This window comes from Linderina pennispora (assembly GCF_002104995.1).
Source record: "Linderina pennispora strain ATCC 12442 chromosome Unknown DL89scaffold_32, whole genome shotgun sequence".
NCBI classification, from domain to species: Eukaryota; Fungi; Kickxellomycota; class Kickxellomycetes; order Kickxellales; family Kickxellaceae; genus Linderina; species Linderina pennispora.
In genome coordinates, this window is record NW_024468280.1 from 37,273 (window position 1) to 49,517 (window position 12,245).

Below are 12,245 nucleotides of genomic sequence, written 5' to 3' on the forward strand. Positions count from 1 at the left end.
CCGTCGCCATTGCTGATAGCCTTCTGGACCATGAGCCCGACTGCCTCAGTCTCATCCTGTGTAGGCGGCGGGAGGATGGGCGGCGTGCCTGGTGTGTATTCGCCTACGTAGAACCGCACAATAGCCTGTTGCAGCAGGCGGCCGGAAACATGCGATTCGAGTGGGATCACGTCCCAGACGCTGCCGTACTGCTCAAAGTGCTGCTTCAGGTCAGCTGCAGTTGTCTTTAAGGGTGCCGTAGCGGACGTGGACAGAGAGGCTGGCGAGACCGCGTGTACCGAGGCGGTGTACAATTTGTGTTGTCCGGCGAAGCATTGGTAATAAAAAAGTAAGCAGGTGAATAGGAAATAATTGGGCCACAGAGACAGGAGAAGAAGGATTCCAGAGGCTGGCTGGTCTGGGGTTCCAGGATCAAGCTGATCTGTTTATCTTTGGCGCGACTTTTTTTGAGCTCAGCATAAAGGAGGGCGAAAATTTTCTGCTCACTGCAATCGCCCTAGAAATGCAATCTCGATCCGCTTTGCTTTCTCCCTCTCCTCTACGCTTTTATATATATCTGACTTCCGCACAACCAGACACCAAAAATGTTCGGCACCACCCTTCGCACTGTCGCCACCACCGCTATGCGCACGCAGCGCATCCAGACGCGCGGGCTCGCCTCGAGCATCCTGTACGTGACCAACCTGCCCCTGGGTACGACCGAGGAGAAGCTGGCGCCGTTGTTTGAGAAGTACGGTCCCGGTCTACGAGTACCACTTCCCGCAGGCGCGCAACCAGCAGCCGTACGCGAATGCGTTCATCAAGCTGTACAGCGGCGATCTGCCGTCGACGATCGAGGAGCTGGCGGCGCTGCCGGCGCCATCGGCCATTGAGGTCAGCGATGTGGCGAAGCGCGGCTCCGACGCCATCGCCGAGCTCAACCAGCAGGACTTTGGCGGCCGTCCGCTGCGCGTGGGCTTTGCTCACAAGAACATGCCTGATGCGATCCAGTTCCATGCACGTATGACGCTGCGCAAGAGCGCCGACCCCGAGTTCGCTGCCAACATCAACAAGCGGCAGAACGAGAAGGGCGGCTACTCGGCTGGCTACAAGGACGGCTTCAGGGACGGCCTGGCACAGGCCCAGAAGGACGCCAGCCAGTAAAGACACTTGAGAGTTACGTAATAAAATCATTTATGTGGTCTATCTTTCTCTATTGCTGCTGGCACTCGGGCTGCGCGCCAGCGTAGGCTGTCGTAGGCGTCGGCTGCTTCCCCACCGAATGCGTGCCGGTTGGCCCGCACACGTGCCTTCGAACTCATCGGTCGAGATGGGCTTGGCTGTGACTGCATCCACTTCAGCGTCCTTGGCGGGCTCCGGCCAGCGAGTCTTTCGGCAGCATGTTGACCAGCTCTGCAGCTGGGCTTCCACGCGCGGTCGGGGAACTTGACGCTGAATTTGACAAACAAATCGCCCGAGTCGCGCGGCCGCTTAGCCCGCGGCATGCCCTCGTTCTGGATGCAGACCACGTCCCCCGGCTGGATCACGCCCGCATGCGTGACGTGCAGCCCACGGCCATCGAGGCTGGTGAGCAGCACGCGCGACAGCCCACACAGCTGCCTCGGCCAGATCGATCTCCACATTAGCCACCAGGTCGTCGCCGGACCGCTCAAACACACTATGCGGCTTCTGCTGCAGCACAAACATCAGGTCGGCTGGCTCCTTGCCCGGCTCCTGGTCGCCCTTGCCCTGGAGCAGAATCGTCTGCCCGTCAGCCATGCCCCGCTCGATTAAAATCTCCACTGTATCCTTCTCATCCATCACCCGCTCGCCCTTGCACTTGCGGCAGCGGTACTTTTCTGGGATGATCTTGCCAGAACCATGGCACGCCTGGCACGAAACCTGCTGCTGCGAGATCAGACCCGGCCCGACCTGCCGTGCTGCCACCCTGAAGCCCTTGCCATCGCACGTGATGCAGTCCCGCAGAACCGACTTCTTGCCGCCCAGGCCCTTGCAGTGCTTGCAGGGCACGGAGCGCACCAGCTTCATGCGCATGCGCTTGCCCTTGTATAGGTCCTCAAGGCTCACGCCGAGCGGGTGCCGTTCGGCCCGCGGCCCCCGCGGCGGCATATTGAACATTCCGCCCTGGTCGAAGAACTCGGAGTACATGTCGTTGAATCCGAAACCATCGGCGCCGCCACTGGGCATCCCATCGGGGCCGTACTGGTCGTACGCTGCGCGCCTGTCTGGGTCACTAAGGGTTTCGTACGCATGGCTGATCTCCTTGAACTGGTCTGCGCCCTCGGGATTCTTGTCCGGGTGGTACTGCATGGCCAGCTTGCGGTACGCCTTCTTTATGTCGCTGTCCGTTGCTGTCGGCTCAACCCCCAGCACGTCGTAGTATGATTGAGAAGACATTGTATATTCTATAAAGTGAAGAGTGAAGGAGAGCTGACTGGGTCGCAGGAACGGCGCCCATCAATGCAAAAAGCAGCAAAAAGTGTGGAACCAGGATTTCATAATCAAGCATCTGCGATCATCGCCCGCTTCCAGCCAGCTCCAGCGCGCGCTGCTGCGAACATAGTAGTGTGTTCAAGGTGCCTTCGATTCTTTTAGCCGTCTGAGTTTCAAAAAAGATGTCTGTTCACTAAAACGAAGAAAGAAAATGATATCTAGGCCGGCAGCATTGCCATCCGCACAAGTAGCGACGCGACAGAGATTGCCGTTTAGTCGTGCTGGACGAAACCCTTGCCAGCGTAGCCCTCCGACGAGATACCGCTGATGGGGTTCATGTTGGCCTCGCGGGCAATCTCGTTCGAAGCCTCCTGCCACTCCTTGTTCAGCGTGCGCTGCTTGGGAACTACAGCAACAGAAAGAACGGTCACATTTAGTGCGGGGTCATAGATACCGCCGAAACACAGATGCCGTTACACCCACGTGAAGCCAAAGTGGGAAAAATCCGGGCTCTTATCAAGTGATGATAGTCATGGCCGACAAAAAATCTCCCCGGCCTGGATCGATGATAATCGAAGCCGCTGAGAATGAATTATGTACTTACCCGACGAGCGGACCAGAGACGAGATGGTGAAGCTGACCGCGATGGTGGCGATGACGCCGATGGCCACCTTCATGTTGTCTCCCTTCTTGACGTGCGGGCGGCGGTAGTTGTGCGGGCCGTACGTAGCATAGTAGACTATTGCGAGAGATGTCGTTAGCCAAATGTGCCCCGCTGAATTTGCCCTGATTCACCACCATTGCAAAAGTCCTGTCTCTACTTACTGGCCTTCTTGTCCTCAGCGGAAACCTTGGTCCAGTCTCCCTTCATGACCTCGTTGAGCCGCTTGATAACCTGCACCTGCTCGGTCTTGGGCAGAGTCGCAAAGGTCTGCTCGGCCTGGGCCAGGACGGGCGCCGAGGCAGTCGACTGGAAGCGACGGCCAGAGAGCTGGGCAGCACGGACAGCAGCGTTGCGGAACATTTTTGAAAGGAAAGTCTTTTGCGTAAATGAAAAAACGTAGACAAGGAAAAAGAAGGAGCCGAATTGAGAATTCGAAAAAAACAAAAAAGATTTGAGATTCGGCGTCTAGCTCGATTTTCTTGTTCAGCGATTATAGCGCAAAATCGCCTCTGGGCCCATGCAGCTGGCGATTTCAGCGCAACTGGGGCCAGACCGGCGCGCTTTGGGCCTCCCCACCCGCTCCCCAGCGCATAGGGCCGGAGATAACGATCAGCAGGACGAGATTAGATGGCGATCTGATCACGGGATTAGGAATTGGGCCACGCCGAATCTGTGCTGACGAATTCTCCCTCCATCAGCAAGACTTTTGACGCCGCCCAGGCGATATGTTCGCGGGTTGCAGCGGGTGTGGAGCTGGCTTTGCTGCAGAGGCAAAAGAGCGCTAAAAAAGCCGACAGCCCAAGAATAAGCCCTTTGAACCCCTCGTTGGTCGCATGCACCTTTCTCTCCCTCCCATACACTTTTCTCTTGCCAACTTTTTAAAGCGCCCTTCTCTTGCCCAAGCTACCACCGTGTCTCCCCACACGTTTTCATTGTACAAGGGGTTTCTCGCTCTACTTTCCCACCACGCTTATTTTTTTCGTTTATTTCTCTGGATTCCTGGAAACAGCATAGGCACGCTCCAAGCACACGGACACATACAAAATTACTAATTTGCAACAGTAAAATAGCACCACAATGCCGGCGAATTGGGCTTCCGTAACAAAGGTATGGTGTCGGATTCAGCCAACTGTGCCTTGGGGATTTCGCGGCCAGTGCAAATGTGACTAATGTGTGCAAGCAATCTATTAGAGTGGAACTACGCAGACTGCCAGCAAGCCCACAGCGGCGCAAAAAGAGCGGAAGCACCAGCAGCAGAAGACTGCTCCTAGAAACAATTACGCACCCAGCATAGCGGTACCCCAGATCAATCCGGACATTGAGCAGTCGCTGCTCAAAATCGGCCGGCTCGCAATCAACGTTGCCAAACACCAGCGAGATGTTAAGGTAAGCGAGAAATTTTTACCAGCGCACCAAAATTTTCAATGTGCTGGATTTTTTTGTTGAGCCCACCGCTCCCCCGCTCAGCAGCATGATGACTAACAGCCATACACCGTCCTCCCTGCCGTATTATGTAGCTCCCGCTCTATATTCCTGACGATCCAGGTAAGGATTCGGAGCAGATGAGCATTGCTAGCAGAAGCACCCTATGTAGCGCAAGTACAATAACGTCCTCACTTATCTTAATTACCCTGCTGCATGCATCCGCGTTTACACACAATAGTCTACTGGAAAAATCAGCTGAACCAGCGCCGACTGCGTAAAAAAGCCAGGCGTGACCGCAGCAACGGCATTGTCGCGCCACCAGCGGCAGGCACAAAACCGCAGCCCAAATCAGAACAGCAGCCAAAGGAAAGGCCAGTAGACACAACCAACCCGCCCGAGTCCGAGGCTAAGCCTGCACCAGCGCCCAAACCAAAGCCCAGCAGCTGGGCACAGTTGATAAAAGATGGTCTGCCGCCCCCCAGCAGCAACCCCGCAGCCAATGCATCGAAGCCTGGTACCAACGGTGTAGCAAATACATCAGGCATTGCGGGACAGGGCAGCGGAATGAAATCTGGAGGATTCAGGTCTCTGGAGGAGGCACTGGAGAACTGGGCTGTCGCATTTGACGCGCCGCCGGTCCAGCCGCGCGGGCTAGTCAACACAGGCAACATGTGCTTCATGAACGTGGTCCTGCAGGCCCTGCTGTACTGTGCGCCGTTCTACAACATGCTGTGGAGCATCAAGGAGAACGTTGCATTCAGCTTCAACACATCCACACCGTTGCTAGAGGCTCTGATCCAGTATGTGCACGAGTTCAAGCGAGATCGCACAGCGCTGGCTCAGCTGGCCAGTGAGCTGGACGAGCCATTTGTTCCAGAGAACGTGTATGAGGCACTGCGGAAAAAGAACGTGTTCCAGACCCTGCGTGGGCAGCAGGAGGACGCGCAAGAGTTCATGAGCTATCTTGTCGACGGAATCCACGATGAACTGGCGTCGATAATGCAGGTGTACCAAGCAAAGCGGCAGGGTGCTGCGGTGGCTGCCAACGGCGCAAATGTGGCTGCAGACAGCGATGACTGGCTTGAGGTCGGCCACCAGAACAAGGCCAGCCTCGTACGTGATGGCGGCGCATCAACCAGGACGCCGATATCGCAGATCTTTGGCGGCTCGCTGCGCTCAACCCTGAGCATCCCCGGCGCAGCCCTGGCTGGGATCAGCAGCGGCTCAATCTCCCGCGCGCCGCAGAGCTCGAATCGCGAGCCGTTCCAATGGCTGGCACTGGACATCTCGTCGGACAGCGTCGAGTCGATCGAGGACGCCTTTGACGAATTTGTTGCCCCCGAGGTCATTGAGGGCTACATGCCGCTGCCTGGTGGCAGTGCTGTGGATGCCACCAAGCAGGTGCTGCTCGAGAGCCTGCCACCGGTGCTGATGCTGCACCTGAAGCGCTTTGTGTTCTGTCCAAACGAGGGTGTGCAAAAGGTGCACAAGTTTATCGAGTACCCGGCCACCCTGACGCTGTCGCCCAAGTGGTTTGCCAAGGGTGCCAACGTGGCAAAGTACCGCAACGCAAAGTACCGCCTGACCGGCGTCGTGTACCACCACGGCTCGCATGCGTCGGGCGGCCATTACACATGCGACCTGCTCAGGGCCTCAAACGAGTGGCTGCGCTTTGATGACGTTGACATTGACTGTTTGAGCTCAGTCGACGATGCACTGGACGAGAAGAAGGACCGCACTGCGTACATTCTGTTCTACACGATTTGCCATTAGACTATTCTCAATTGATGCCCTAGCCTCTATGTCCCTTATGAACACGTGTATGTAATCATTTGAGCGCATGCTGGTGTCCTGGTCCAGTGCCAATGCCATCCACGGCTGCTGACTTTTTTTTTATAGATAGCTGAGACTTGAAACAGTGAAGAAATACGGGGGAAGATGCTAGATATGCCCAACTATCTTCTGCGGGCGCGCTTTTGCGGGTGCTCATTGTCGCTGTCGCCAGGGACACCGCGCTTGTCGTCGTACGCCTTGGCCTTCTTCTCCAGCTCGTCCCAGTCCTCGCCCGACTCCTCGTCCTCATCAACGTCGCTGTCAGAGGCATCGCTTTCGGTGCCAAAGTCCGACTCTTCCTCCGACGACTCGGACTCGGACTCGTCAAATTCATCCTCAGACACGGTGAACTCGCTCTCCTCCTCCTCGGACGACTCGCCCTCAGCATCTGAGTCGTGGGCCAGGAACCCCCAGCCGCCGTCCTCGAAGAACCCAGCGGGGTCCTTGTTGACCGTCTTCATGATCTGGGCCCAGTTGAGGTTGACCGGACCCTCAGTGTAGGCCAGGTTGACAGAGTCCAGCCACTCCTTGACGTTGTCGAGCTGCTTCATCGGCACCGTGTTGACGTGCACAGGCGCACGCTTAAAGTCCTTGAACACAAACACCATGTCAAAGTTCTTGAGGCCAAACTGCACGCGCTCCAGGTGCACAATCTCGACGTCGGCCACGGTGATAATGAAGAAGGGAGTGTCGCTAAGGTGGACCAGGCACTCAACCGTGGGCTGCAGGAACACGTTGGCGCGCGCAGGCACACCGTTGAACCCGACCTCGCGGAACGGAGTGTCGACCTCGACCTCGTGGTTGCTGGCTTCGGCGATCTTGCTGGCGAATTCCTTGAACTCCTTGTTGAGCTGGCGGCGGCGGCGGCGCTCCTCCTGCTCAGCCTCAATCTCGTCCTCGTCGCCATAGCGGAAGCGCCGGCGGCGGTTGCCGGTCTCGTCGAACGACGCGTCCGACGCTTCACGGTAGAACTGGATGTCTTGCATCTTCTTCTTGCCCAGCATGATCGGGTTCTTCAGGTGCACATGGATCAGCACCAGCAGCTCGTTGTCGCATGGCTGGAAGAACAGATGCCGCACGTTGTTGAACAGAATGTCGATCGTTGCATTGTTGTGGCGCCCGGTTGACAGGTACCGGAGACCGTTGTTGTGGATCTCCAGTGCCGATGGGAACCGCTTGCCATCAACCACCGGCCGCATAAACACATCAGGCAGTCGGATCGGCCGCCGGCCTGTGATCGGCACGAGACGGTCCTGCTGGATGATGTCGGCCATTTGCGCTTTTTCGGTCTCACGCTTAATCTGGTCGCGCTTCAGCGACTGGATGCTGTGGAATATCTCGGCCATCCGCACCGCGTCGGTCGATCGGAACGTAAGAGAGCGCACAAATGTCGCCGTCGGGTCGTCAGTGGGCAGGTTTTCCTTCTTGCCCACACCCTGACCCGGCGACACCATGTTCAGGCGCAGGTAGACGTACTCGCCTTCGTCATTCTTGCTGATGTTCTTCAGCGCCGAGATGTGGAACGGCACCGCCATACCATAGATGGGCAGGACAATTGTGTCGGCGCGCTCATCGACGATGATGCGGCAGCTCTGGGCCTCGCGCGGAAGAGCCGTCTCGCGCTTGTAGCTCTCAAACTTCTTGATAACCTGCTTTTCCTCGCCATCGTCGCCCTCATCGCCGGCAAAGCGGCGACGGCCGTCAACCAGCAGCTTGGAAATCAGCTCCTTCTGGTGCTCGCGGCGCTTGCGCATGCTGGACTCCTCCTCCTTCTCCTCGCTGCGGAACTTGGAGGGCAGAATGGCGGAGGTGCGGGTTACTGGCGCACGGCGGCTCGCAGAGCTGCTGGCACTGCTCTTCTCGCGCTTGGCCTCGCTCTTTGCTGCAGGCGTCGACTCCTCGTCGTTGAAGAAGAACAGCACGTCGTTGGGCTCTTTGCTGCAGACTGTCAGAAACTCGGCCCCCGACTCCTTGACCACCACCGTATCGACAAGCTGGTAGGAATAGGTGCGCGACTGGCTGTCCTTCGCCTTGGGGTTGGTCATGTTCTCCAACCCCACGCGTAGAGTGAGGACCATGTTGACCTGCACAACCTCGTCGCATGTCGCCGAGATTATGTTGGTACCGTCACTCATCTCGATTCCAGTCACAAATCCACAGTTTTTGACAAAGTTTTCTGCGAGATCGGGCCGGTGCTCACGCACATACGCTACAGCCTGGCTGTAAATAGCACCCATCTTGACACCGGGCTTGACCCAGTCGAGCATCTGCTTCTGCAAGGTGAGCAAAAGCCCGTAGTTCCTCTCTTGCTCAGGCGTCGGATCCACCAGGAACGTACGCGAGATAGATGCGCTGTACATAAAGTACCGCATGCTCAGGGTGCACACCACGGTGCCTGCATGCAGCTGCGCTGTATCTGAGGCACCAGACGGCGACAGGTCATAGCGCCCGCCGCTCTGAACCACCGGATCAGTACTCCATTCGACCATGTCGAGCATCTTCACCTTGGAAAATAGCCGCTTGGACAGCTTGTCGTTGGTCAGCACACCCGTGATCCGCTCCGACATCTTCATATTGCTGACCTTCTTCTCTTGATCGAATGTGTTGGCCATGTCCTCGATAAAGAAATCCTGCATCACCGTCGAGCAAATCGATGCAGCTGTTTTTTCATATTGGAGCTCCCCATCCTCCTTAAGCGCCAGCACGCGCGACAGCCCGTGGCTTACGTCAACCATAGTCATTGAGCCTTTGCTCGGCTCAAATGCTGTGTTCCACTCGTCGACCAGCTTGCCACTGCTGGTGTCCTTGGCCACCACACCGACATTCGGCCCGGCCTCCTGGATGGTCGCAATCGTTTGATCGAATACCGTCTGGTTCTTTGCCGCGTCTTTGCCGTGGATGAGAATCTCAATAGGCACGCCGCCTGGCACGCCCTGCAACGGTTGCAGAATCTTGGCCTTCTTCGGGCTGGCAATGATATACAGCTTGCTCTTCGTGAACAGCATCAGTGTGTTAGGGAACTCGTAGCCCAAGAGCCACATCTGCGTTGCAATCGTCTTTGTGTACGAGTTGGTCTCGTCAGACCGCCCCTGAAGTAGCAACACTGTGTCGACATCCGAGCCCTTGCTACCAACCAGGCCGTTATTCTAACACGCGCCAACAAGACAGTTAGTTCACGCGTGAAACCCTCTGCTGCTGGCCTGTAGCCTGCTTTTCCACTGATTTCTAACGAAACTCACCTTCCACGAATCTAGCAGGCGCTTTGCGCGGCGGTGAAACGCCTTTGTGTCTAGCTCAACCTCGGACATGTTTGTAGCTTACTGGTGGAATATAGAATAGGAAATGGCAATGGGGAAATAGAAGAGAGAAGAGAAGCGACTGAGCGCAGCGAATTGTCGGCACCTGGTCAAAACAAATGCTGAACGACGCGTCAAAGCCGTTTACGTGCATTTTTCGAGCGGATCACCAATTATCAAATTAGATTGACGCTGGCTACGAGAGAGATGCCATGTCCACCACGGTGCTCCCTGCCGCAGCCTGGCATCCTGGTTACGCTGCTGCACAATGTCTGAATCTGCAGAGGCGAGCTTTAGAGGGAAAGCCAGGCGGCATCTGTACTTTGTTTTCCTATCTTCCATTCGCTTCCCTGCATCATGTCTATATATACACCTCTCACAGCCAGTTATCCAGCAAAGTACTCCCAAGGATGCTGAGTGTATTCCGAAGACTCAGCGAATGTTTGCAGTACTATCAGCGCCACACACACCACTGATGATTTGAATGGATGACTGCCCATGATAGCTGTAGCTGATAGCCATTGTCTCATCTGCTGGTATATCAGGCGTGCCGTTGCGCTCGATGGACGGTATGAAATAAAGCTATTGCCGATACTGAGCGAGAAAATGCAAAGCGAAGAGGAAGAACGCATTATGGCCGCAACGACATGCCTATATAATCTGTTGCCTGGCTGTTGTGGCACCTTTAGCGACAAAAGTAACAGTATGTGGCAATGCCTACGATGTGGTCGATTTGTGTGCCCATAAATCACTACTTGCTACATCCATCGAGTACGCTGCAGGGTGGGCCACGTTGGCGCCAGTCACAGCGTCTTCTGAGCCACCATGGATGATGGCCCTGGGAACAACGGCTTCGGGCATGCGCCTGTTGACATTGGACCACCAGCATAAGCTAACACTACTCTGGGCACACCGAGACTCAAAATTCAGGTGGACTGACCATTGTCATCCCAAGCAATCACTTGTGATTCCACGGTCACTGTAGCCACTATTCCAATGGCCACAACAAAAATGGCCACCAATGTGGCTACAAGAGTCAATACCACTCAAGCTCCTTCAAAGATGGCGATAGTTAGCCAGCCACACCCCATTGGGGGCCTTTTGGCTGCCAACCTACCGTCTTCAACGCTTGCTACATAAAGTTTAGCTAGTATTAATTTTAAAACGCGTGAATATTTTGAAATCCATTGGTTCTCGAGCTACACTTTCCTGGATTTCTTTACCTTTATACAAGATTTTATAGTCCAAAAAGTGTCCGACCGTCCGCTAGAACCTTTTTAATTGATTAAAAGATAAAACTTTTAAGCTTCAACACGGGTTTGAGTGACTTGCTCTGTAAACTCCTTTTTGATCTTGTGCGGCATCTGACCTCATCGGTGAAACCAGGGTGACAAGTTGTTATTGTAGTGGTCACAGGTCTCCACTGGATATCTCCATTGGTTCAGCGCAAGAGCTGCTCTCATTGTCGGTCGGCCTGATAACCTCCATGGCATCGTCATGTTGGTCATCACTGGCTGCGCAACACTCTTAGGATATTCATTCATGAGCACCTATTGAATGAGGCCATATAGCTCTTCTAGCGGTCATACGATATTTGTGGATATATTTTATAAATTAATTTGTCTTATGAACATGCGTAAGCGGTAGTATTTGGGCCACAATGGACCCAGCCAGTATAGACTGATTCAAGAGACTGTATCAGTGCTAAGGGCCCCAAGAACCATGCAAGCCAGATCATTTTTAATAAAAAGTTCTTAGTGCTATGCATCTGCAATAAAGCAAAACTGAACAGCATCATTTCTCTTCTTGCATATTGAATTTCTCAAATGAATATTACCCGCAGCACTACTGTCATAAAGAAATCACTTGGTGGTATTGGCTTCCGTGATTCTATGTTGCCCCGCCTAGAGCAATTTGTACACTGTGCCAATATCATCAAAGAGCATACATACATGCTTGCACGATGGATATTACTCCATCAACTAACTGACGATGATGCTTTTGACCCTTCAATACTTGTGAAAAAGGGATTCTTTCGTTCAATTTATTTATTCATTTATCACAACCTGAAGGCGAAGACTGTCATATCTGCCGAGGATTTCGTCAACCGGAAGGACAAGTCAGAACTGTCGAACGCAGAGTTTAGTGATGTAGTTGGATACCATATTTATGATTATCTATTGCATAATGGCGATATCGAGCTACATGGTGTACGTGAAATGAATCAGGTAGCGACATACGTAGATACCGAGCTGATGACAGCATACAAGAACAACATTGTGTTGCACTATGGCAGTTGCCTACAGCGGATTCTGGCCAAATTGATTGATATTCGCAGCCGCAAAAACACACTGCGCAGTACAATGGGCAATGTGTCTAAGGCCGAGTTCAATGACGCATGTCAAGTGTATATTTATACGCCTGCACAAAAGCTCAACCAGACAGTTGCCTCTAGGCACCCTGATCTCAGTGTGCTCACCCCACCGGTGCTTGCAATCTACAACAAGCTGGCACCAGTCCTTAATGCCTATGATGCCAAGGCAAATCCACTTAAGCATCTGTATGCATACATTCGCCTATGCCAGCTTATCGAG

The 12,245-nt window shown here is 54.4% G+C and overlaps 1 protein-coding gene across 1 annotated transcript; it reads right to left on the reverse strand.

The window, feature by feature from the left end:
* Positions 1-327: 327 nt before the first annotated feature.
* DL89DRAFT_116461 (uncharacterized protein) lies at positions 328-1,322 on the reverse strand. Its single transcript, XM_040883161.1, has one exon. The coding sequence runs from the start codon at positions 1,171-1,173 to the stop codon at positions 622-624; it is 552 nt and encodes a 183-aa protein (XP_040739608.1). The 5' UTR covers positions 1,174-1,322; the 3' UTR covers positions 328-621.
* Between the last annotated feature and the right edge of the window lie 10,923 nt (positions 1,323-12,245).